Source organism: Thunnus maccoyii, chromosome 19 (genome assembly GCF_910596095.1).
Source record: "Thunnus maccoyii chromosome 19, fThuMac1.1, whole genome shotgun sequence".
NCBI classification, from domain to species: Eukaryota; Metazoa; Chordata; class Actinopteri; order Scombriformes; family Scombridae; genus Thunnus; species Thunnus maccoyii.
Window position 1 is genome coordinate 24,119,609 of NC_056551.1, and position 27,838 is coordinate 24,147,446.

General features: G+C 34.6%; 1 protein-coding gene across 6 annotated transcripts; it reads right to left on the bottom strand.

The window, feature by feature from the left end:
- Positions 1-3,143: 3,143 nt before the first annotated feature.
- LOC121885143 (proteinase-activated receptor 2-like) lies at positions 3,144-27,715 on the bottom strand. Of its 6 annotated transcripts, XM_042394311.1 has the most exons (14): positions 27,519-27,715; positions 25,759-25,773; positions 24,643-24,657; positions 23,514-23,528; positions 22,321-22,344; positions 21,130-21,153; positions 19,922-19,948; positions 18,092-18,190; positions 16,953-16,979; positions 11,567-11,593; positions 9,737-9,835; positions 8,525-8,557; positions 7,294-7,386; positions 3,144-4,800 (listed from the first exon to the last, which is right to left on the bottom strand). In XM_042394311.1, the coding sequence occupies exons 1-14, from the start codon at positions 27,589-27,591 to the stop codon at positions 3,749-3,751; spliced, it is 1,623 nt and encodes a 540-aa protein (XP_042250245.1). In that variant the 5' UTR covers positions 27,592-27,715; the 3' UTR covers positions 3,144-3,748. The 6 variants fall into 6 exon arrangements, with proteins under 6 accessions (XP_042250245.1, XP_042250246.1, XP_042250248.1 ...); XM_042394312.1 differs by lacking the exon at positions 21,130-21,153; XM_042394314.1 differs by lacking the exon at positions 8,525-8,557.
- Between the last annotated feature and the right edge of the window lie 123 nt (positions 27,716-27,838).

Sequence of the window (27,838 nt, forward strand, 5' to 3'; positions counted from 1 at the left end):
TCTAGCCATGAAATAAATGTAGTGGAGTAAAAATTTTCCACTCTATTAACATACATGAGGGGGACAAAATATTTCCAACAATTTTCAATATAATGCTCTCCAGTACACCACTACCATCCACCAACTACGACCTCAATAATAAACACAAAGTAGAATTATCACCTTTCTCATAATGTCAACAAAAACTGAAAACGTATAAGCCTCGTAAAAAAGTAGAATTTATGTCAGAGCTGTTGTATTGGATTGCATTTAATTGCACAGGTGTTCCTAATAAAGTGCTCAGTTAGTGTACATATCGGATGTACTGCACATTTCTCACCAGCAGGGGGAAGCATTAAACAAACTATACCAAGGAGGGATGTTTGCTGATCACATAAGTGTTGCTTCTTGGTTGTCTTTCACTATCACAATGATACTCAAACATATTTAGACAAAAGGTTGTTTTGTTTTAGAAGTGATGTATATTTAAAGAAAGTACAAAGCAAGGAATGACAGAAAGCTTTTCACTGTGAAACATATGTGCAATAAAATAATTTTTTCAGTAAATATATATATTGTTATGACCCGGCTCATTGGCCGCACCAAAATAGAACACACACCATGCTTAGTTTTAATAGAGAATAAGTTAATTAACACAAATTAACCAAATTAGACAAAATTAAACAAAATGAAAAATTCACAATATGGAGTGTGGAAATCAGTAGTCAGTGGTGTATGATGTGCTTGAGTGTAAAATGTGTGTGTGAGTGTTTTAAGGTGCAAGAACATAAAATAACCAAACTACAGAAACAGAACTAAACCAAACCAAGTAGCTGAAGGGGAGAACAGAGAGCCGCAACCAGCAGCAGCCGTAAGCAGTCAGAGAAGAATGTGAGACTGGGCTGTGCTGCAGCCTGGACTTAAATAACCTGGGAACCCTGTGGGCCCTCAGCTGTTGCAAGCTGCCCTCATGAACACCTCTAGAGGGAGCAGACAGGTAAATCACAAGGCCAAACAAAATGTGACACCCACCCCTTCCCCTCCCTTAAGATGTTGTCCCATCAGGATCACCGCAACCAAAGCAAAACAAAACAATCGTCAAAACAACAACAACAACCCCAGCTGAATAAAATGTTTGGCCAACAGCTGGAGGACCAGCAGAGAGAGCAGACAGATAGATCACAAGGCCAAGAAAAGGTGACACCTGGGGTGTGTATATATGTATACAGGAAATACAAAACATTAACAAAATAGTAAGTCCTTGTATTTATTTGCATATTCTCTTGCAGCTTATAAAGCGTCTCAACAGCTATTGGATGGATTGCAATGAAATTTGGTAGCTGTTACCCCAAGGATCAAATTTAATAACTTTTTTGAACCCTTCCCCTAGCCTTTCATGTAGTGACATCATCAGGTCAAAATTTATTTCTCGTTCATGACCGATGTTCTTTGTTGGATTTTATAAATACTGAGGTCATGAATCAAATTTCCAAATCTCCTGCCACTTAATGTGTTGATGTTGATGATGTGATGTGATGCTGGAATTGAATATCTCACTTTATTTATTAATATGCCGATTATTTTCTCAATTGATCAATGTTTATTTTTTTTATACATCAGAAAATTGTGAAAAACACCCATCAAAATTTCCTACAAATGGTTAATTTTAACATTTGAGAAGCTGAAACCATCAAAGTATTGGCGTTTATACTTAAAAATGACTGCAACAATTCATCAATCATCAAAATAGCTACCTGATAATTTTCTGTTGATTGACTTATCAATTAATTGAGCTATTGTTTCAGCTCTACTTTCACCATTTTATTACAAAACATGCTTAGTATGGCGCAATATATGTAAAAAGAAAAAACCCAAAAATATAAAAGAAACAAACAAACAACAAAAAAAAGAAAACTCAATATTCTGGATTCATTAGATTAATTGGATTAACATAAATTGAGTGGACAAATGCACTTCATCAGACTAAATGTCTCTGGTTTGTACAAAGTTTGCCACGTCCACTTTATCTTGTTGTGCAACTACTGATACGTGACATTACAGCGAAGGTCAAGTTCATGTCAATCCCTCTAATTTCCTGTTGACTTCAAAATCGACCTCATCACGTAAGATGATCAGTTAAGTCTTAAAAAACAGCTCTGAAGCAATCTAGTAAGGAAGGTAAATATGCAACTGAGTGATGTGACCACGTCTTTCTACTCCTCTAATAATCTGAACTGCTGCATTCTGGACAAGCTGGAGTTGTGACTTTGGGTTGAGTCTAAACACAAGACAAGCTTATAAAAGTATAAAATATATAAAAACTGGTTCAATTTGTAAAGATTATTTTTACTTTGGAGAAAGTTTTATTTTCTTTTGTCAAGTCCCAAACAGGAAGCACAAACTCCAACTGCATGTTTAATATGTTGAAAACTGCAGTTGCCTTTTATTATGTGCTTTGTGAAATCTACAGTGACAGATCCCACCTGAACAAAGAAATCATTATTTGGTCATATTGACTTGATGACCAGTTAGATGACCAAACACAAAGTTCTTCAACATGATGTAAGGCAGTTAATGGGAAATAATATTGAGTGGCATGTTTTTAGTGACCTAGGTTACTTGCCATAGTAGGGAAATTGTGGAAAGGGTTAAAAAGAAGAGGAGAAGAAGAGTTTTTTTTGGGGAAAAGTCAATTGTATTATTGGTTGCATATGCTAACATGTTGTGTGTAAACTGAGAACAGTGATAAATAAAGTTCCATAAAAGTTTACCTTCACCTCCCGTAGTATTCTGTGCAGCAGTGTAACAGAGGAGGAGTGAACAAGAGCTGAGTGACAATCATTAACTGAAGTGAACAATTACGGTGTTAAAATGCCATTTCAAAAGAAAAGAAGAAAAAACAAAGAAGGGTGGATGATGTGTGTTTTCACAAAATGGCAACAAATTAGTTGGTATTTTTACAGTTGGAAAAAGAAAGAGACATTTGTGACATTATGCCAGGCCCTGGGGGGTATGAAAAATCTTCTACACACAGAATAAATAATTGGGATGAAATTTTGTCTTTGACGGGAATTTTAGATGAACACAACCCTGAATGGTGAACAAAGGTTAAAATATCAGGATTGTTTTGAAAATGAGAAGTACCGGAATTGACCTTTCCCATGTCGACCAGTCCACAGAGTCAGGAAACAGCTAGTTAGACAATTACTTTTATTGACAAACTAAAATGTAGATATACAAGCAAAAATTATTACTTTAAACAACACACACAAACTTTTATCCTACATTATAAAACCTGCTAAATTTTGCCCATTTTAGGTTTGGGTCTCAATTCTGGCACATCAAACACTGACAGAAAATTCATCAAATTACAACATGGAATAAAAGATTAGACCCATTAAAACTAAATAAAGGCAATCATTCATATCCTGCTGAAATCAAGCAAACTGTATCAAGCAAAGTGCATAAAACAAGTTTGTCGTAAAAGATATAAAGACAATTAAATGTATTAAAACAATATAAGCAGTAATTTAGACAGCTCAAAGCTCTGAAACAGGAGGTCATTGCCAAAGATGACTCCTAAATTTCCTTACATGTACTGAACCAAACCTGAGGTGGAAGACGTCACAGTAGAATAAGAAAAAAAAGGTAACACTTTATTTTATTTTGATATACAAATGAAGAGACCTGTAAATTAAGTGTTACCAAAAAACGATATCTGAAGAGAGATAATGATCAGGAATAAAACAGCTTAATAATGATTAATCCACTAGCATTCAGTGCTCTGTGTGTTTCCTGACTTAGGCGTGGTGTGTTGCTCTTGTGAGTTTTTCGGAGCCCTGAAGGACACCTTCATCCTCTTCACTGTTCTCTCACTCCTGCAGAGGAACGTGTTCTTCACATGATCCCTGAAATTCTTGGAGATAAAGTAGTAAACAAAAGGGTCGATGCAGCTGTTGAGACTAGCCAGGCACAGGGTGGTGATGTAAAATCTGTACAGGTGTTTGTTGGCCTCGCCCAACAGGAGGATATAGTGTACCAGCAGCATGATGTTACTGGGGGTGAAGCACACTAAAAACATAACCAAGACCGTGATCATCAAGACCACAGCCTTCCGTCGCTTCTTGGTGATGGCAGCATCTGTCATGCTGTTCCTGAGAGCTTTGAGCATGAGGATGTAGGATATGATGCACACAATAGTGGGAACAACAAATCCCAGAGTTCCCATTGTCAGGAAGTAGCCAGCTGATATTTTCACCTGACTTTCCCTGGTGACATCATGGCAGGTAAGGATTTTTGGATTGAAGTTTGTTATTCTGACCTGTTGGTCATACAGGTAGAGAGGGATGGTGATAAGCCAGACCACCACCCAGACTGTGATGGAGACGGCAACGGGTATGCGGTTGTCCCTCTGCTGCTCGGACAGTGGGTGGACCACCGCCCAATAACGCTGGACACTTATGCAGGTGATAAAGGCGATGGAGCAGTACATGTTGCTGTAGAAAAACGCCACCAGCACTTTGCACAGCCCTTCTCCGTAGATCCAGTTGTTCCCGTTGAAGTGGTATGATATCTTCAGGGGGACCCAAATGACAAAGAGCAAATCAGCCAGAGCCAGGTTTGCCATGTAGATCAACGACGGGTGCTTTTTCTTGGTCCTGAAGAGGAATACCCATATTGCCATGGCGTTGGTGGGCAGCCCCACAGCAAACACAATGATGTAGATGATTGGGAGGAAGATAGTTGTAAGATGACTGCTCAGGAATTCTTTGTCTTGAGGTCTGACTTCTACCCCATCTGGGCTCTCTTTATCAGGGATGCCTGCCAATATGAAAACATGTGAAAAGCAGAAGTATGCAGGTTTACATGAAGGAACAAACTATAATTTGACTACATCTGAAACTCAAATGTGAGTTGCACTCTGTTCCGATCAGCTGTGAACATTTTGATCTGTTTCCTACTTGTAATAATAGTCCTCTGAGCTTGAGGCAGCAGCATTACAACAACATCCATTTTACATATAACTTTGTTTTATATTTTGATCAAAGTAATTCTTATCCAGCCTATAAAGGCAATCAAGACCAAGACATCAAACAAACAGGGCCTATATTCAACGTATGTTAATGTAGAAGTACTTTTTGGCTGGACCAGCCACAGACCAGCCGTGTAACTGCAGTTATCTGTAAGTGAGTGAGTGCCTGAGTAATGAAGTTTCACCACTGGTTGGCCGGCAGAGTGATGAAGTTTCACCATTGGCCGTTGCTCTTTTAAAATGAATCAGTGTGAGATGATGGAAACAGAGAACAGCAGCGAGGCGCAGACTGACTGTGTTTCCTCTGTGGTGCGTTTGGATTTTATAACTGAACTAATACCAGGACGCAAACTTTTTATTTCTCTGATGTTTTCACATCACAAACTATGAACAACAGCAGTTAAATACGAGTCTTGAGGGTAAAACATGCGACTCATGGAGCTGTTATATCAGATTTCTATGGGGTGACTGCATTGCAGGTGCGCTTGATTTGACTGCAATTGTGGTAACTGGGCAGAGATGAGCTTCCTGAATTTGCACGCAAAACGCTGTCAAAATTTTCATTCATAATTTCCAGTGCAGCCTCCATGATCATCGACTGGGACACATAGAGTCATGACAGAGGTTGAACATGTAGTTAAAGCGCCCCAAATAATAATCACTCGGACAAAACATTCAATGCAGAGTGAGATACGAGAATCTGCAGAGTGAAACATATGAAACATCCCAAGATATGAGTGGAAAGTATTGTTCTTGCAACCGCATTTATACCCTTTTTCACTCAAACGTACCGTAACCATGTCATGTGATACGCTACTTCAGCACACTTTACCAGCAAATATTACTGGGACCACTACAGAAAATTGCAAATGAACATTTAATATCCAGGAATGCACATTACAGACACTACCACCGACCATGCCTGTATGCATGTATGTAGGATTGTCCTTTGCATAACTTGAGAACTGTTCATTGTACCTGGCAGGTGGAAAAATTTCAACAAAATTTCATATTATATATTTCGTACATAAATAACTATATATATACACCCTAAAAGCCATACATGGATACCACATGCTAGTGTATATGGCAATAATTCAAAATAGTTCTGACCTGATTATCATGTAGTAATTTTTTCCTCCTATAGTTTATTTGTGTGTAGTTGGTGGAGTGAGAGATATTTCTTCTTTTATTTTCTTTTTGGTGGTGAAACTACTGCAATTTCCCAGAACTTGGGTATCCAAGTTAGTGAAATTGCGAAAACACACTTATGCCACTTTTTGTGCAAAGAGTACATCATTTCCATTTGAATTCTGTGTTCGTTTCATCTAATTTTGAATAAAATGTTGACTTTGGTGCTGCAACAAACATGAATAGATCAGATAGTGAAAAGTGAGTTTGAAGTAAAGGGAGGCTGAGGTGATGGTAGAAGTAGACATTGTAAACATTAGAATTACAACTGAATGTTACATATTAGAAGAATTTATTTGCATTCACTCACTTATTGGAGGTTGTAGAAATATACTTTGAATAACAAGAGACAGAGATTTACACACATGTAATAAAGTGTATACTACTACTGTGTAGAATTACATAAATGTACACACATAACTAACAAGGACTTTGTAGGTTCTTTCTTTTGTATTATTAAAGCATCCATTTCCATCTAAACTGGCTGTAGCTTTGTGGCGATATCAGCAGAGGTGTGAGAGGTAGCCTACAGGACAGGAGATGTGGTTCACGTTGTATAAAAAAGCATAATATCAGCAGAGGTGTAAGAGGTACAGGACAGGAGATGTGGTTCGCACCACATACATGAATACTACATGTTAGTGTATATGGCAACAATTCAATATAGTTCTGACCTGAATATCATGTAGTAATTTTTTCCTCCTATAATTTATTTGTGTGCAGTTGGTGGAGTTAGACATACTTCTTTTTTTATTTTCTTTTTGGTGGTGAAACTACTGCAATTTCCCAGAACTTGGGTATCCAAATTAGTGAAATTGAGAAAACACACTTATGCCACTTTTTGTGCAAAGAGTATATAATTTCCATTTGAATTCTTTGTTCATTTCTTCTAATTTTGAATAAGAAGTTGACTTTGGTGCTGCAACAAACATGAAGAAATGAGACAGTGAAAAGCGAGCTTGAGGTAAAGGGAGGCTGAGGTGAAGGTATAGTACATGGTAAAGCACAGCTGATGGTAGAAGTAGACATTGTAAACATTAGAATTACAACTGAATGTTATATATTAGGAGAATTTATTTGTAGTCACTCACCTGTTAGTGGTGTTGGACCATTGCTCAGTGCTTCACTGTCTTGAGAGTAGCCATCCACCCCACCTGGGTAATCTATACCACGGGCGCCTCCACCTGTTGTGAAGTGACAATATGAAAACATGTGAAAAGCAGAAGTATGCAGGTTTATATGCAGGAACAAACTATAATTTGACTACATCTGAAACTCAAATGTGAGTTGCACTCTGTTCCTTTCAGCTATGAGCATTTTGATCTGTTTCCTACTTGTAATAATAGTCCTCTGAGCTTGAGTCAGCAGCATTACAACAACATCCATTTTACATATAACTTTATCATATATTTTAATCAAAGTAATTCTCATCCAGCCTATAGCTTAATAATAATAATCACTCTGACAAAACATTCAATGTAGAGCGAGAAACGAGAATCTACAGGGTGAAACAGATGAAACATCCCAAGATATGAGTAGAAAGTATTGTTCTTGCAACCGCATTTACACCCTTTTTTACTCAAACGTACCGTAACCATGTCATGTGATACGCTCCACTTTACCAGCAAATATTACTGGGACCACTACAGAAAATTGCAAATGAACATTTAATATCCAGGAATGCACATTACAGACACTTCCACTGACCATGCCTGTATGCATGTATGTAGGATTGTCCTTCGCATAACTTGAGAACTGTTCATTGTACCTGGCAGGTGGAAAAATTTCAACAGAATTTCATATTATATATTTCGTACATAAATAACTATATATATACACCCTAAAAGCCATACATGGATACCACATGCTAGTGTATATGGCAATAATTCAAAATAGTTCTGATCTGTTTATGATGTAGTATTTTTTTCCTCCTATAATTTATTTGTGTGTAGTTGGTGGAGTTAGACATACTTCTTTTTTTAGTTTCTTTTTGGTGGTGAAACTACTGCAATTTCCCAGAACTTGGGTATCCAAGTTAGTGAAATTGAGAAAACACACTTATGTCACTTTTTGTGCAAAGAGTACATCATTTCCATTTGAATTCTGTCTTCATTTCATCTAATTTTGGATAAGATGTTGGCTTTGGCGCTGCTAGGAACATAAATATATCAGACAGTGGAAAGTGAATTTGAGGTAAAGGAAGGCTTAGGTGAAGGTACAGTACACACGGCACAGCACGGCTGATGGTAGAAGTAGACACTGTAAACATTAGAATTATAACTGAGTGTTATATATTAGTAGAATTCATTTGTAGTCACTCACGTAGTGGACCGTTTATACCTACTGGACCTAGACCTAGAATAACAAAAGACAAAGAGATTTACACACATGTAATAAAGGAGTGTATACTACTACTATGCAGAATAACATAAATATACACACATTACAAACAGGGACTTTGTAGGTTCTTTGTTTTGTTTTATTAAAGCATTCATTTCCATTTAAACTGGCTGTAACTTTGCGGCGATATCAGCTGAGGTGTAAGAGATACAGGACGGGGGATGTGGTTCATGCCAAATAAAAAGGCACAATGTAGGTTTTTTTCCCCGCAATTTTTACATTTGAATGAATCCAGAATAAAGCAATATAACTAAATATAATGAGCAGAAACATTATGTACTATATCCTCACTGAGATCATCCCATAATCTGAACTTTAATTAACTGGTTAAAGTAGGACAGAAAGAAATTGGGAAAATTCCAAGAAATAAATGAAGATAATAAAAGATCAGTTTCTTTTCTTTGCACTATGTGAACATCACACCACTTAATGCATTGACACTGAATGTTGCAAGTGAATGAAAATAGTTATTGCAAATTAGTTGCATAAATGTAGGGCTTAAACAGTGAATAATATTTGGCAAGAGGTTGATTGTGGTGGGAGAGGTTTGAGTTTCATACTGCTTAGAAAACATTTTCTTTTCATACAAAATTGCACATGCATTACATGTTTTGTATATAAAATAACAATAATATACACCCTAAAAGGCAGATGTGAATACCACATGTTAGTGTATACTATGGCAATAATTCAAAATAGTTCTGATCTGTTTATCATGTAGTATTTTTTTCCTCCTATAATTTATTTGTGTGTAGTTGGTGGAGTTAGACATGTTTTTTTTTTTTTTCTTTTTTTTTTCGTTTTTTGGTGTTCGAACTTCTACAATTTCCCAGAACTTGGGTATCCAGGTTGGTGAAATTGAGACTATAAAGTTATGGCACTTTTTGTGCAAAGAGTACATCAGTTTCATTTGAATTTTGTTTTCATTTTTTGTGAATTTGGATAAGATGTTGACTTTGGTGCTGCTACGAACATGAATAGATCAGATAGTGAAAAATGAGTTTGAGGTAAAGAGAGGCTGAGGTGAAGGTAAAGTACATGGTAAAGCACAGCTGATGGTAGAAGTAGACATTGTAAACATTAGAATTACAACTGAATGTTATATATTAGGAGAATTTATTTGTAGTCACTCACCTTTTATATTTAGTGGCGGTGGACCATTGCTCAGTGCTTCACTGTCTTGGGAGTTGCCATCCACCCCACGTCGGCTCTCTATACCAGGGGCGCTTTCACCTGTTGTGAAGTGACAATATGAAAACATGTGAAAAGCAGAAGTATGCAAGTTTATATGCAGGAACAAACTATAATTTGACTACATCTGAAACTCAAATGTGAGTTGCACTCTGTTCCTTTCAGCTGTGAGCATTTTGACCTGTTTCCTACTTGTAATAATAGTCCTCTAAGCTTGAGTCAGCAGCATTACAACAACATCCATTTTACATATAACTTTATCATATATTTTGATCAAAGTAATTCTCATCCAGCCTATAGCTTGAGAAGTGTTCATTCAATCTACTTCGTACTTGGTAGGTCTATTGCTGGGAATCAAGGAAGTGCAATGTTGATGTGTGAAGTTGTTTGAATGAGTGGTTCTTGAGAAATATATAAAAATACCCCATAAACAATGTTGATTTGCTTCTTCCACCCGTCAAGTCAACGAACAGAAAAACACACAGCGGTATCAGAGGCTCGTTATATTGATGAATGTACAAACAAGATGCACAAATAGCATAAGTAGGTTAGATGTTTTATAAAGTACACTTCAGACTGCCAGAAGTGTACATATTACACTAGACAGAGCAAATGAAGTCTCAATTTACCAACAATGGTAAAATTGTGACCTATTCAACTTTAATGAAAAGTTCTTTTGGCCTGCTTGTGGAAACTATATAATAATCTCACATTTCATTCCATAAAACCAGAAGCACCAAATAATCCCTTCCAGACAATATCATGCTCAAACTGCCTCCTTACTATCACTACCAGTAACCTACTTGTTCCTGTGAAGGAGAAAGCTGCTAATATCAGCTCTTATGAAATGTGACTATTCAAAATACTAACTTGAAAATAGATTTTGGGTTTAAATTCTCCGCGCTACCTTTGTTTGATTGAGGGATTGCCAAAAGAAAAGCACATGTAGACATCATTACAACTAAATCCTGTGATCCTTGAACTTCATAATTCACATCATCCAAACTAAACATTCAAAACACATCAACATGATAAGAAATACTGATCAAGATTTTTTGTGGCCCAGCACAGGGAAGATGCAATGAGATATTCTATTGTTAATAATTTTATTCTAATTCTATTGCTATTGTTAATTGTATTGTTAATTCTTTCCTACAGTATATCTTGACAACGAGGCTGGAAAGAGGATGAACAGAGCAAAACACCACATCAGTTCAAAAAAATCAGAAATCTGACTTTGTGCATAACTTGCTTTACAGGCACTTTAGACAAATTAGACATGAAGCAAAAACATGAACATGTTTCATTGTCATGCATGGATATAGAATGAAGCAATATTACTAAATATAATGAGCGGAAACATTATGTAGTGTACCCTCACTGGGACCATCCCATCATATGAACTTTAATTAACCTGTTAAAATAGGACAGAAAGAAATTAAGAATATCCCAAGAAATAAATTAAAATTAAAAAAGATCAGTTTCAAGTTAATGAAATTGAGAAAACACACTTATGTCACTTTTTGTGCAAAGAGAACATCATTTCCATTTGAATTCTGTCTTCATTTCATCTAATTTTGGATAACATGTTGACTTTGGTGCTGCTACAAACATGAATAGATCAGATAGTGAAAAATGAGTTTGAGGTAAAGAGAGGCTGAGGTGAAGGTATAGTACATGGTAAAGCACAGCTGATGGTAGAAGTAGACATTGTAAACATTAGAATTACAACTGAATGTTATATATTAGTAGAATTTATTTGTAGTCACTCACCTACTGCACCTTTTCGACCTACTGGATCTTGATTTAGAATAACAAAAGAGAAAGAAATTTACACATATGTAATAAAGGGGTGTATACTACTACAATGCAGAATAACATAAATATACACACATTACAAACAGGGATTCAGTAGTTTCTTTGATTTGTTTTATTAAAGCATCCATTTCCATCTAAACTGGCTGTAGCTTTGCGGCAATATCAGCAGAGGTGTAAGAGGTACAGGACAGGGGATGTGGTTCACATTGTATAAAGAAGCATAATGTTGTTTTTTTCCTCCTCTATTGTTACATTTGAATGAATACAGAATAAAGCAATATAATAAAATATAATGAGCAGAAACATTATGTACTATATCCTTACTGGGACAATCCCATAATCCGAACTTTAATTAACTGGTTAAAATAGGACAAAAATAAATTGGGAAAATTCCAAGAAATAAATTAAGATGATAAAAGATCAGTTTCTTTTCTTTGCACTATATGAACATCACACTACTTCATGCATTGACACTGAATGCTACAAGTGAATGAAAATAGTTATTGCAAATTAGTTGCATAAATGTAGGGCTTAAATAGTGAATAATATTTGGCGAGAGGTTGATTGTGGTGGGAGAGGTTTGAGTTTCATTCTGCTTAGAAAACATTTTCTTTTCATACAAAATTACACATTACATGTTTCGTATATAAAATAACTATATATATATATATATACACCCTAAAAGGCAGATGTGAATACCACATCTTAGTGTATACTATGGCAATAATTCAAAATAGTTCTGATCTGTTTATCACGTAGTATTTTTTCCTCCTATAGTTTATTTGTGTGTAGTTGATGGAGTTAGACATGTTTTTTTTTCTTCTTTTTTTTCTTTTTTTGGTGTTCGAACTTCTACAATTTCCCAGAACTTGGGTATCCAGGTTGGTGAAATTGAGAAAATAAAGTTATGGCACTTTTTGTGCAAAGAGTACATCAGTTTCATTTGAATTTTGTTTTCATTTTATGTGAATTTGGATAATATGTTGGCTTTGGTGCTTCTACGAACATGAAGAGATGAGACTGAAAAGTGAGCTTGAGGTAAAGGAAGGCTGAGGTGAAGGTATAGTACATGGTAAAGCACAGCTGATGGTAGAAGCAGACATTGTAAACATTAGAATTACAGCTGAATGTTATATATTAGTAGAATTTATTTTTAGTCACTCACATGGATGACCTCCTCCTGGACCTTGACCTAGAATAACAAAAGACAAAGAGATTTACACACACGTAATAAAGGAGTGTATACTACTGCTATGTAGAATTACATAAATATACACACATTACAAACAGGGACTTTGCAGGTTCTTTGTTTTGTTTTATTGAAGCATCCATTTCCATCTAAACTGGCTGTAACTTTGCCGTGATATCAGCAGAGGTGTAAGAGGTACAGGATTACAGGAATAAATACAGAATAAAGCAATATAACTAAATATAATGAGCAGAAACATTATGTACTGTATCCTCACTGAGATCATCCCATAATCTGAACTTTAATTAACTGGTTAAAGAAGGACAGAAAGAAATTGGGAAAATTCCAAGAAATAAGTGAAGATAATAAAAGATCAGTTTCTTTTCTTTGCACTATATGAACATCACACCACTTAATGCATTGACACTGAATGTTGCAAGTGAATGAAAATAGTTATTGCAAATTAGTTTCATAAATGTAGGGCTTAAACAGTGAATAATATTTGGCAAGAGGTTGATTGTGGTGGGAGAGGTTTGAGTTTCATACTGCTTAGAAAACATTTTCTTTTCATACAAAATTGCACATTACATGTTTTGTATATAAAATAACGATAAATATACACCCTAAAAGGCAGATGTGAATACCACATGTTAGTGTATACTATGGCAATAATTCAAAATAGTTCTGATCTGTTTATCATGTAGTATTTTTTTCCTCCTATAATTTATTTGTGTGTAGTTGGTGGAGTTAGACATGTTTTTTTTTTTTTTTCTTTTTTTTTTCGTTTTTTGGTGTTCGAACTTCTACAATTTCCCAGAACTTGGGTATCCAGGTTAGTGAAATTGAGAAAATAAACTTATACCACCTTTTGTGCAAAGAGTACATCATTTTCATTTGAATTTTGTTTTCATTTTTTGTGAATTTGGATAAGATGTTGACTTTGGTGCTGCTACGAACATGAATAGATCAGATAGTGAAAAATGAGTTTGAGGTAAAGAGAGGCTGAGGTGAAGGTAAAGTACATGGTAAAGCACAGCTGATGGTAGAAGTAGACATTGTAAACATTAGAATTACAACTGAATGTTATATATTAGGAGAATTTATTTGTAGTCACTCACCTTTTATATTTAGTGGCGGTGGACCATTGCTCAGTGCTTCACTGTCTTGGGGGTTGCCATCCACCCCACGTCGGCTCTCTATACCAGGGGCGCTTCCACCTGTTGTGAAGTGACAATATGAAAACATGTGAAAAGCAGAAGTATGCCAGTTTATATGCAGGAACAAACTATAATTTGACTACATCTGAAACTCAAATGTGAGTTGCACTCTGTTCCTTTCAGCTGTGAGCATTTTGACCTGTTTCCTACTTGTAATAATAGTTATCTAAGCTTGAGTCAGCAGCATTACAACAACATCCATTTTACATATAACTTTATCATATATTTTGATCAAAGTAATTCTCATCCAGCCTATAGCTTGAGAAGTGTTCATTCAATCTACTTCGTACCTGGTAGGTCTATTGCTGGGAATCAAGGAAGTGCAATGTTGATGTGTGAAGTTGTTTGAATGAGTGGTTCTTGAGAAATATATAAAAATACCCCATAAACAATGTTGATTTGCTTCTTCCACCCGTCAAGTCAACGAACAGAAGAACACACAGCGGTATCAGAGCCTCGTTATATTGATGAATGTACAAACAAGATGCACAAATAGCATAAGTAGGTTAGATGTTTTATAAAGTACACTTCAGACTGCCAGAAGTGTACATATTACACTAGACAGAGCAAATGAAGTCTCAATTTACCAACAATGGTAAAATTGTGACCTATTCAACTTTAATGAAAAGTTCTTTTGGCCTGCTTGTGGAAACTATATAATAATCTCACATTTCATTCCATAAAACCAGAAGCACCAAATAATCCCTTCCAGACAATATCATGCTCAAACTGCCTCCTTACTATCACTACCAGTAACCTACTTGTTCCTGTGAAGGAGAAAGCTGCTAATATCAGCTCTTATGAAATGTGACTATTCAAAATACTAACTTGAAAATAGATTTTGGGTTTAAATTCTCCGCGCTACCTTTGTTTGATTGAGGGATTGCCAAAAGAAAAGCACATGTAGACATCATTACAACTAAATCCTGTGATCCTTGAACTTCATAATTCACATCATCCAAACTAAACATTCAAAACACATCAACATGATAAGAAATACTGATCAAGATTTTTTGTGGCCCAGCACAGGGAAGATGCAATGAGATATTCTATTGTTAATAATTTTATTCTAATTCTATTGCTATTGTTAATTGTATTGTTAATTCTTTCCTACAGTATATCTTGACAACGAGGCTGGAAAGAGGATGAACAGAGCAAAACACCACATCAGTTCAAAAAAATCAGAAATCTGACTTTGTGCATTACTTGCTTTACAGGCACTTTAGACAAATTAGACATGAAGCAAAAACATGAACATGTTTCATTGTCATGCATGGATATAGAATGAAGCAATATGACTAAATATAATGAGCGGAAACATTATGTAGTGTACCCTCACTGGGACCATCCCATCATATGAACTTTAATTAACCTGTTAAAATAGGACAGAAAGAAATTAAGAATATCCCAAGAAATAAATTAAAATTAAAAAAGATCAGTTTCAAGTTAATGAAATTGAGAAAACACACTTATGTCACTTTTTGTGCAAAGAGAACATCATTTCCATTTGAATTCTGTCTTCATTTCATCTAATTTTGGATAACATGTTGACTTTGGTGCTGCTACAAACATGAATAGATCAGATAGTGAAAAATGAGTTTGAGGTAAAGAGAGGCTGAGGTGAAGGTATAGTACATGGTAAAGCACAGCTGATGGTAGAAGTAGACATTGTAAACATTAGAATTACAACTGAATGTTATATATTAGTAGAATTTATTTGTAGTCACTCACCTACTGCACCTTTTTGACCTACTGGATCTTGATTTAGAATAACAAAAGAGAAAGAAATTTACACATATGTAATAAAGGAGTGTATACTACTACAATGCAGAATAACATAAATATACACACATTACAAACAGGGATTCAGTAGTTTCTTTGATTTGTTTTATTAAAGCATCCATTTCCATCTAAACTGGCTGTAGCTTTGCAGCATTATCAGCAGAGGTGTAAGAGGTACAGGACAGGGGATGTGGTTCACGTTGTATAAAGAAGAATATTGTTGTTTTTTTCCTACTCTATTATTACATTTGAATGAATACAGAATAAAGCAATATAATAAAATATAATGAGCAGAAACATTATGTACTATATCCTTACTGGGACAATCCCATAATCCGAACTTTAATTAACTGGTTAAGATAGGACAAAAATAAATTGGGAAAATTCCAAGAAATAAATTAAGATGATAAAAGATCAGTTTCTTTTCGTTGCACTATATGAACATCACACTACTTCATGCATTGACACTGAATGCTACAAGTGAATGAAAATAGTTATTGCAAATTAGTTGCATAAATGTAGAGCTTAAATAGTAAATAATATTTGGCGAGAGGTTGATTGTGGTGGGAGAGGTTTGAGTTTCATTCTGCTTAGAAAACATTTTCTTTTCATACAAAATTACACATTACATGTTTCGTATATAAAATAACTATATATATATATACCCTAAAAGGCAGATGTGAATACCACATCTTAGTGTATACTATGGCAATAATTCAAAATAATTCTGATCTGTTTATCACATAGTATTTTTTCCTCCTATAATTTATTTGTGTGTAGTTGATGGAGTTAGACATGTTTTTTTTTTCTTCTTTTTTTCTTTTTTTGGTGTTCGAACTTCTACAATTTCCCAGAACTTGGGTATCCAGGTTGGTGAAATTGAGAAAATAAAGTTATGGCACTTTTTGTGCAAAGAGTACATCAGTTTCATTTGAATTTTGTTTTCATTTTATGTGAATTTGGATAATATGTTGGCTTTGGTGCTTCTACGAACATGAAGAGATGAGACTGAAAAGTGAGCTTGAGGTAAAGGAAGGCTGAGGTGAAGGTATAGTACACGGTAAAGCACAGCTGATGGTAGAAGCAGACATTGTAAACATTAGAATTACAGCTGAATGTTATATATTAGGAGAATTTATTTTTAGTCACTCACATGGATGACCGTCTCCTGGACCTTGACCTAGAATAACAAAAGACAAAGAGATTTACACACACGTAATAAAGGAGTGTATACTACTGCTATGTAGAATTACATAAATATACACACATTACAAACAGGGACTTTGCAGGTTCTTTGTTTTGTTTTATTGAAGCATCCATTTCCATCTAAACTGGCTGTAACTTTGCCATGATATCAGCAGAGGTGTAAGAGGTACAGGATTACAGGAATAAATACAGAATAAAGCAATATAATTAAATATAATGAGCAGAAACATTATGTACTATATCCTCACTGAGATCATCCCATAATCTGAACTTTAATTAACTGGTTAAAGAAGGACAGAAAGAAATTGGGAAAATTCCAAGAAATAAATGAAGATAATAAAAGATCAGTTTCTTTTCTTTGCACTATGTGAACATCACACCACTTAATACATTGACACTGAATGTTGCAAGTGAATGAAAATAGTTATTGCAAATTAGTTGCATAAATGTAGGGCTTAAACAGTGAATAATATTTGGCAAGAGGTTGATTGTGGTGGGAAAGGTTTGAGTTTCATACTGCTTAGAAAACATTTTCTTTTCATACAAAATTGCACATTACATGTTTTGTATATAAAATAACGATAAATATACACCCTAAAAGGCAGATGTGAATACCACATGTTAGTGTATACTATGGCAATAATTCAAAATAGTTCTGATCTGTTTATCATGTAGTATTTTTTTCCTCCTATAATTTATTTGTGTGTAGTTGGTGGAGTTAGACATGTTTTTTTTTTTTTTTCTTTTTTTCGTTTTTTGGTGTTCGAACTTCTACAATTTCCCAGAACTTGGGTATCCAGGTTAGTGAAATTGAGAAAATAAACTTATACCACCTTTTGTGCAAAGAGTACATCATTTTCATTTGAATTTTGTTTTCATTTTTTGTGAATTTGGATAAGATGTTGACTTTGGTGCTGCTACGAACATGAATAGATCAGATAGTGAAAAATGAGTTTGAGGTAAAGAGAGGCTGAGGTGAAGGTAAAGTACATGGTAAAGCACAGCTGATGGTAGAAGTAGACATTGTAAACATTAGAATTACAACTGAATGTTATATATTAGGAGAATTTATTTGTAGTCACTCACCTTTTATATTTAGTGGCGGTGGACCATTGCTCAGTGCTTCACTGTCTTGGGGGTTGCCATCCACCCCACGTCGGCTCTCTATACCAGGGGCGCTTCCACCTGTTGTGAAGTGACAATATGAAAACATGTGAAAAGCAGAAGTATGCCAGTTTATATGCAGGAACAAACTATAATTTGACTACATCTGAAACTCAAATGTGAGTTGCACTCTGTTCCTTTCAGCTGTGAGCATTTTGACCTGTTTCCTACTTGTAATAATAGTCCTCTAAGCTTGAGTCAGCAGCATTACAACAACATCCATTTTACATATAACTTTATCATATATTTTGATCAAAGTAATTCTCATCCAGCCTATAGCTTGAGAAGTGTTCATTCAATCTACTTCGTACTTGGTAGGTCTATTGCTGGGAATCAAGGAAGTGCAATGTTGATGTGTGAAGTTGTTTGAATGAGTGGTTCTTGAGAAATATATAAAAATACCCCATAAACAATGTTGATTTGCTTCTTCCACCCGTCAAGTCAACGAACAGAAAAACACACAGCGGTATCAGAGGCTCGTTATATTGATGAATTTACAAACAAGATGCACAAATAGCATAAGTAGGTTAGATGTTTTATAAAGTACACTTCAGACTGCCAGAAGTGTACATATTACACTAGACAGAGCAAATGAAGTCTCAATTTACCAACAATGGTAAAATTGTGACCTATTCAACTTTAATGAAAAGTTCTTTTGGCCTGCTTGTGGAAACTATATAATAATCTCACATTTCATTCCATAAAACCAGAAGCACCAAATAATCCCTTCCAGACAATATCATGCTCAAACTGCCTCCTTACTATCACTACCAGTAACCTACTTGTTCCTGTGAAGGAGAAAGCTGCTAATATCAGTTCTTATGAAATGTGACTGTTCAAAATCATAACTTGAAAATAGTTTTTGGGTTTAAATTCTCCGCGCTACCTTTGTTTGATTGAGGGATTGCCAAAAGAAAAGCACATGTAGACATCATTACAACTAAATCCTGTGATCCTTGAACTTCATAATTCACATCATCCAAACTAAATATTCAAAACACATCAACATGATAAGAAATACTGATCAAGACTTTTTGTGGCCCAGCACAGGGAAGATGCAATGAGATATTCTATTGTTAATAATTTTATTTTAATTCTATTGCTATTGTTAATTGTATTGTTAATTCTTTCCTACAGTATATCTTGACAACGAGGCTGGAAAGAGGATGAACAGAGCAAAACACCACATCAGTTCAAAAAAATCAGAAATCTGACTTTGTGCATAACTTGCTTTACAGGCACTTTAGACAAATTAGACATGAAGCAAAAACATGAACATGTTTCATTGTCATGAATGGATATAGAATGAAGCAATATTACTAAATATAATGAGCGGAAACATTATGTAGTGTACCCTCACTGGGACCATCCCATCATATGAACTTTAATTAACCTGTTAAAATAGGACAGAAAGAAATTAAGAATATCCCAAGAAATAAATTAAAATTAAAAAAGATCAGTTTCAAGTTAATGAAATTGAGAAAACACACTTATGTCACTTTTTGTGCAAAGAGTACATCATTTCCATTTGAATTCTGTCTTCATTTCATCTAATTTTGGATAATATGTTGACTTTGGTGCTGCTACAAACATGAATAGATCAGATAGTGAAAAATGAGTTTGAGGTAAAGAGAGGCTGAGGTGAAGGTATAGTACATGGTAAAGCACAGCTGATGGTAGAAGTAGACATTGTAAACATTAGAATTACAACTGAATGTTATATATTAGTAGAATTTATTTGTAGTCACTCACCTACTGCACCTTTTCGACCTACTGGATCTTGATTTAGAATAACAAAAGAGAAAGAAATTTACACATATGTAATAAAGGGGTGTATACTACTACAATGCAGAATAACATAAATATACACACATTACAAACAGGGATTCAGTAGTTTCTTTGATTTGTTTTATTAAAGCATCCATTTCCATCTAAACTGGCTGTAGCTTTGCAGCATTATCAGCAGAGGTGTAAGAGGTACAGGACAGGGGATGTGGTTCACGTTGTATAAAGAAGAATATTGTTGTTTTTTTCCTCCTCTATTATTACATTTGAATGAATACAGAATAAAGCAATATAATAAAATATAATGAGCAGAAACATTATGTACTATATCCTTACTGGGACAATCCCATAATCCGAACTTTAATTAACTGGTTAAAATAGGACAAAAATAAATTGGGAAAATTCCAAGAAATAAATTAAGATGATAAAAGATCAGTTTCTTTTCTTTGCACTATATGAACATCACACTACTTCATGCATTGACACTGAATGCTACAAGTGAATGAAAATAGTTATTGCAAATTAGTTGCATAAATGTAGGGCTTAAATAGTGAATAATATTTGGCGAGAGGTTGATTGTGGTGGGAGAGGTTTGAGTTTCATTCTGCTTAGAAAACATTTTCTTTTCATACAAAATTACACATTACATGTTTCGTATATAAAATAACTATATATATATATATACACCCTAAAAGGCAGATGTGAATACCACATCTTAGTGTATACTATGGCAATAATTCAAAATAGTTCTGATCTGTTTATCACATAGTATTTTTTCCTCCTATAATTTATTTGTGTGCAGTTGGTGGAGTTAGACATGTTTTTTTTTTCTTCTTTTTTTCTTTTTTTGGTGTTCGAACTTCTACAATTTCCCAGAACTTGGGTATCCAGTTTGGTGAAATTGAGAAAATAAAGTTATGGCACTTTTTGTGCAAAGAGTACATCAGTTTCATTTGAATTTTGTTTTCATTTTATGTGAATTTGGATAATATGTTGGCTTTGGTGCTTCTACGAACATGAAGAGATGAGACTGAAAAGTGAGCTTGAGGTAAAGGAAGGCTGAGGTGAAGGTATAGTACATGGTAAAGCACAGCTGATGGTAGAAGCAGACACTGTAAACATTAGAATTACAAGTGAATGTTATATATTAGGAGAATCTATTTTCAATTACTCACCTGGTTCATATAAAAGATCTTCAACTAGAAAACCAAAGACAAAGACATTTACACACATGTAATAAAGGAGTGTATACTACTACAATGCAGAATAACATGTATATACACACATTACAAACAGGGATTCAGTAGGTTCTTTGATTTGTTTTATTAAAGCATCCATTTCCATCTAAACTGGCTGTAGCTTTGCGGCAATATCAGCAGAGGTGTAAAAGGTACAGGACAGGGGATGTGGTTCACATTGTATAAAGAAGCATAATGTTGTTTTTTTCCTCCTCTATTGTTACATTTGAATGAATACAGAATAAAGCAATATAATAAAATATAATGAGCAGAAACATCATATATTATATCTTCAATGGGACAATCCCATAATCTGAACTTTAATTAACTGGTTAAAATAGGACAAAAATAAATTGGGAAAATTCCAAGAAATAAATTAAGATGATAAAAGATCAGTTTCTTTTCTTTGCACTATATGAACATCACACTACTTCATGCATTGACACTGAATGCTACAAGTGAATGAAAATAGTTATTGCAAATTAGTTACATAAATGTAGGGCTTAAATAGTGAATAATATTTGGCGAGAGGTTGATTGTGGTGGGAAAGGTTTGAGTTTCATACTGCTTAGAAAACATTTTCATTTCATACAAAATTACACATTACATGTTTCGTATATAAAATAACGATAAATATACACCCTAAAAGGCAGATGTGAATACCACGTTAGTGTATACTATGGCAATAATTCAATATAATTCTGATCTGTTTATCACGTAGTATTTTTTTCCTCCTATAATTTATTTGTGTGTAGTTGGTGGAGTTAGACATGTTTTTTTTTTCTTCTTTTTTTCTTTTTTTGGTGTTCGAACTTCTACAATTTCCCAGAACTTGGGTATCCAGTTTGGTGAAATTGAGAAAATAAAGTTATGGCACTTTTTGTGCAAAGAGTACATCAGTTTCATTTGAATTTTGTTTTCATTTTATGTGAATTTGGATAATATGTTGGCTTTGGTGCTTCTACGAACATGAAGAGGTGAGACTGAAAAGTGAGCTTGAGGTAAAGGAAGGCTGAGGTGAAGGTATAGTACATGGTGAAGCACAGCTGATGGTAGAAGCAGACATTGTAAACATTAGAATTACAAGTGAATGTTATATATTAGGAGAATCTATTTTCAATTACTCACCTGGTTCATATAAAAGATCTTCAACTAGAAAACCAAAGACAAAGACATTTACACACATGTAATAAAGGAGTGTATACTACTACAATGCAGAATAACATGTATATACACACATTACAAACAGGGATTCAGTAGGTTCTTTGATTTGTTTTATTAAAGCATCCATTTCCATCTAAACTGGCTGTAGCTTTGCGGCAATATCAGCAGAGGTGTAAGAGGCACAGGACAGGGGATGTGGTTCACATTGTATAAAGAAGCATAATGTTGTTTTTTTCCTCCTCTATTGTTACATTTGAATGAATACAGAATAAAGCAATATAATAAAATATAATGAGCAGAAACATCATATATTATATCTTCAATGGGACAATCCCATAATCTGAACTTTAATTAACTGGTTAAGATAGGACAAAAATAAATTGGGAAAATTCCAAGAAATAAATTAAGATGATAAAAGATCAGTTTCTTTTCTTTGCACTATATGAACATCACACTGCTTCATGCATTGGCACTGAATGTTACAAATGAATGAAAATAGTTATTGCAAATTAGTTGCATAAATGTAGGGCTTAAATAGTGAATAATATTTGGCAAGAGGTTGATTGTGGTGGGAGAGGTTTGAGTTTCATTCTGCTTAGAAAACATTTTCTTTTCATACAAAATTACACATTACATGTTTCGTACATAAAATAACTATATATATACACCCTAAAAGGCAGATGTGAATACCACGTTAGTGTATACTATGGCAATAATTCAATATAATTCTGATCTCTTAATCACGTAGTATTTTTTTCCTCCTCTAATTTATTTGTGTGCAGTTGGTGGAGTTAGACATGTTTTTTTCTTTTTTTCTCTTTTTCTTTTTTTGGTGTTCGAACTTCTATAATTTCCCAGAACTTTGGTATCCAGGTTAATGAAATTGAGAAAATAAAGTTATGGCACTTTTTGTGCAAAGAGTACATCAGTTTCATTTGAATTTTGTTTTCATTTTATGTGAATTTGGATAATATGTTGGCTTTGGTGCTTCTACGAACATGAAGAGATGAGACTGAAAAGTGAGCTTGAGGTAACGGAAGGCTGAGGTGAAGGTATAGTACATGGTAAAGCACAGCTGATGGTAGAGGTAGACATTGTAAACATTAGAATTACAACTGAATGTTATATATCAGGAGAATTTATTTGCATTCACTCACCTAGTTCATATTCACCTGGAAAAACAAAAGACAAAGAGATTTACAAACACGTAATAAAGGAGTGTATACTACTACTATACAGAATAACATGTATATACACACATTACAAACAGGGACTTTGCAGGTTCTTTGTTTTGTTTTATTGAAGCATCCATTTCCATCTAAACTGGCTGTAACTTTGCGGCGATATCAGCAGAGGTGTAAGAGGTACAGGAGTACAGGAATAAATACAAAATAAAGCAATATAATTAAATATAATGAGCAGAAACATTATGTACTGTATCCTTACTGGGATCATCCCATAATTTGAACTTTAATTATCTGGTTAAAGACGGACAGAAAGAAATTGGCAAAATTCCAAGAAATAAATTAAGATGATAAAAGATCAGTTTCTTTTCGTTGCACTATATGAACATCACACTACTTCATGCATTGACACTGAATGCTACAAGTGAATGAAAATAGTTATTGCAAATTAGTTGCATAAATGTAGGGCTTAAATAGTGAATAATATTTGGCGAGAGGTTGATTGTGGTGGGAGAGGTTTGAGTTTCATTCTGCTTAGAAAACATTTTCTTTTCATACAAAATTACACATTACATGTTTCGTATATAAAATAACTATATATATATATATACACCCTAAAAGGCAGATGTGAATACCATGTTAGTGTATACTATGGTAATAATTCAATATAATTCTGATCTGTTTATCACGTAGTATTTTTTTCCTCCTCTAATTTATTTGTGTGCAGTTGGTGGAGTTAGACATGTTTTTTTTTTCTTCTCTTTTTCTTTTTTTGGTGTTCGAACTTCTGCAATATCCCAGAACTTGGGTATCCAGGTTGGTGAAATTGAGAAAATGAAGTTATGGCACTTTTTGTGCAAAGAGTACATCAGTTTCATTTGAATTTTGTTTTCATTTTATTTGAATTTGGATAATATGTTGGCTTTGGTGCTGCTACGAACATGAAGAGGTCAGACAGTGAAAAGTGAGTTTGAGGTAAAGGGAGGCTGAGGTGAAGGTATAGTACATGGTAAAGCACAGCTGATTGTAGAAGCAGACATTGTAAACATTAGAATTATAACTGAACACTATATAGTAGGAGAATTTATTTGCAGTAACTTACCCTCTTCATATTCACCTGGAGTAACAAAAGACAAAGACATTTACACACACATAATAAAGGAGTGTATACTACTACTGTGTAGAATTACATAAATATGCACACATTACAAACAGGGACTTTGCAGGTTCTTTGTTTTGTTTTATTGAAGCATCCATTTCCATCTAAACTGGTTGTAACTTTGCGGCGATATCAGCAGAGGTGTAAAAGGTACAGGAGTACAGGAATAAATACAAAATAAAGCAATATAATTAAGTATAATGAGCAGAAACATTATGTACCATATCATCACTTGGACCATCCCATAATCTAAACTTTAATGAACTGGTTAAAATAGGACAAAAATAAATTGGGAAAATTCCAAGAAATAAATTAAGATTATAAAAGATCAGTTTCTTTTCTTTGCACTATATGAACATCACACTACTTCATGCATTTGCACTGAATGTTACAAGTGAATGAAAATATTTATTGCAAATTAGTTGCATAAATGTAGGGCTTAAATAGTGAATAATATTTGGCAAGAGGTTGATTGTGGTGGGAGAGGGTTGAGTTTCATTCTGCTTAGAAAATATTTTCTTTTCAAACAAAATTACACATTATTTTTTTCATAAACAAATAACTATATATATGCACCCTTAAAGGCAGATCTGAATACCACGTTAGTGTATACTATGGCAATAATTCAATATAGTTCTGATCTGATTATCACATAATATTTTTTCCTCCTCTAATTTATTTGTGTGCAGTTGGTGGAGTTAGACATGTTTTTTTTTTCTTTTTTTCTTTTTTTGGTGTTCGAACTTCTACAATTTCCCAGAACTTGGGTATCCAGGTTAATGAAATTGAGAAAATAAAGTTATGCCACTTTTTGTGCAAAGAGTACATCAGTGTCATTTGAATTTTGTTTTCATTTTATGTGAATTTGGATAATATGTTGACTTTGGTGCTGCTACGAACATGAAGAGATGAGACTGAAAAGTGAGCTCGAGGTAAAGAGAGGCTGAGGTGAAGGTATAGTACATGGTAAATCACAGCTGATGGTAGAAGTAGACATTGTAAACATTAGAATTACAACTGAATGTTATATATCAGGAGAATTTATTTGCATTCACTCACCTAGTTCATATTCACCTGGAAAAACGAAAGACAAGAGATTTACAAACACGTAATAAAGGAGTGTATACCACTACTATGCAGAATTACATAAATATACACACATTACAAACAGGGACTTTGCAGGTTCTTTGTTTTGTTTTATTGAAGCATCCATTTCCATCTAAACTGGCTGTAACTTTGTGGCGATATCAGCAGAGGTGCAAGAGGTGCAGGAGTACAGGAATAAATACAAAATAAAGCAATATAATTAAATATAATGAGCAGAAACATTATGTACTGTATCCTTACTGGGATCATCCCATAATTTGAACTTTAATTAACTGGTTAAAGAAGGACAGAAAGAAATTGGGAAAATTCCAAGAAATAAATTAAGATAAAAAGAGATCAGTTTCTTTTCTTCGCACTATATGAACATCACACTACTTCATGCATTGGCACTGAATCTTACAAGTGAATGAAAATAGTTATTGCAAATTAGTTGTGTAAATGTAGGGCTTAAATAGTGAATAATATTTGGCAAGAGGTTGATTGTGGTGGGAGAGGTTTGAGTTTCATACTGCTTAGCAAACATTTTATTTTCAAACAAAATTGCGCATTACATTTTGTCATAAAAAAAAATGTACACAACCACCCTGAATGCGTTTCATGAATACGTGTATATGGCAATAATTCAATATAGTTCTGACCTGTGTGTGTAGTTGGTGGAATTAGACATGTTGTTTTTTTGTATTACAATTACTACAATTTCTCAGAACTTGGGAGTGAAATTGAAAAAAAAACAACAAACTTTTGCTTCTTTTTCTGCAAAGAGTACATCATTTCCATTCGAATTTTCTGATCATTCCATGTAAATTTGGATAAGATGTTGACTTTGGTGCTGCTACGAATATGAATAGATCAGACAGTGAAAAGTGAGCACGAAGTAAAGGGAGGCTGCTAGTAAATGAAAATTGCAGATAGAGTAAAAGACACAGTTTGTGTGTCTTTAGTCAACAGAGGTGCGCACACAGAGCACTCCAACATCACAAATCAACTTTCATGTATTTGCTTCTTTTACTTCTCTAGTATGTCGCATCTATAACATAATCTACTGAAATGTCCGTCAGAAAAGGTTACAGTTTGAGACTGAATTGTACATTAATATCGCTCATGTGTCACTGAATGTAATCCAGGATGTTGCAAAAACATCAGTAATGATGTTTTTTCCCCACAGTTGGCTGTGCGTCAGATTCTTTCCTTTTTACTTTTTTAAATACCTGCAGCATCACACAGCAGCTGAAACGATACATTAGTGATGTGCGCATTCACGCACCTGGCACAGCAGCAGTAAATTCATTAACAGGATCGGCAAGGATCTAACGGTAAATAATGTTCTGTGTTCTGCTACCCATCTACACCATTGACTGTATATAAAGAGGTCAGCTGTTACACACAGATTCCAGGTTTATACGGTAGGATTGTTTGTAATAAAGCATATACATGAACATACAATATCTGTGTCCGCGACCCCAGAAAATATATGAATGGAACCGTGTGTGCGTCCGTGATCACCCCGCACTTCTGAAATGAATCCGGCGCCCCTGACACTGACTATCTCTGTAACAAATTGTCCACAATTTCACACATTCACCATACACGGTCCAGCCATATAGGCTACTAGGTTATGACCAAGTCTTTTTGGATTTTAAATCTACCTGAGCTGAATGTTTTCATGACAGCATAAAACATTAGTGATGGAAAAAAACAAAGCGATATCTTACCTGACTGACAAAGACAAGTCTGGACGCAAGACAAAAGGAGAAACAGGTGAGACCATCGAGTCTTTAAAGTCATGGCTGCAAAAGCGGGTTAAAATAAAATGTAATGTAATGTCCGATGGTGTTACTGCTTCACTGTTTGAAGTGCCATCCCCTCTTCAAATAGATGATTTGGACACTAGATGATGTGACTGAGTCAGCTGACCGCATCTAACCAACCGAGACACAGCTCAGGTTGATTCAGGTAATATGATAATAATCTCACTCATGAGTTCATCTTCCTTCCGTCATTGATAACTAGAACACGCATTTCTCTTCATCTG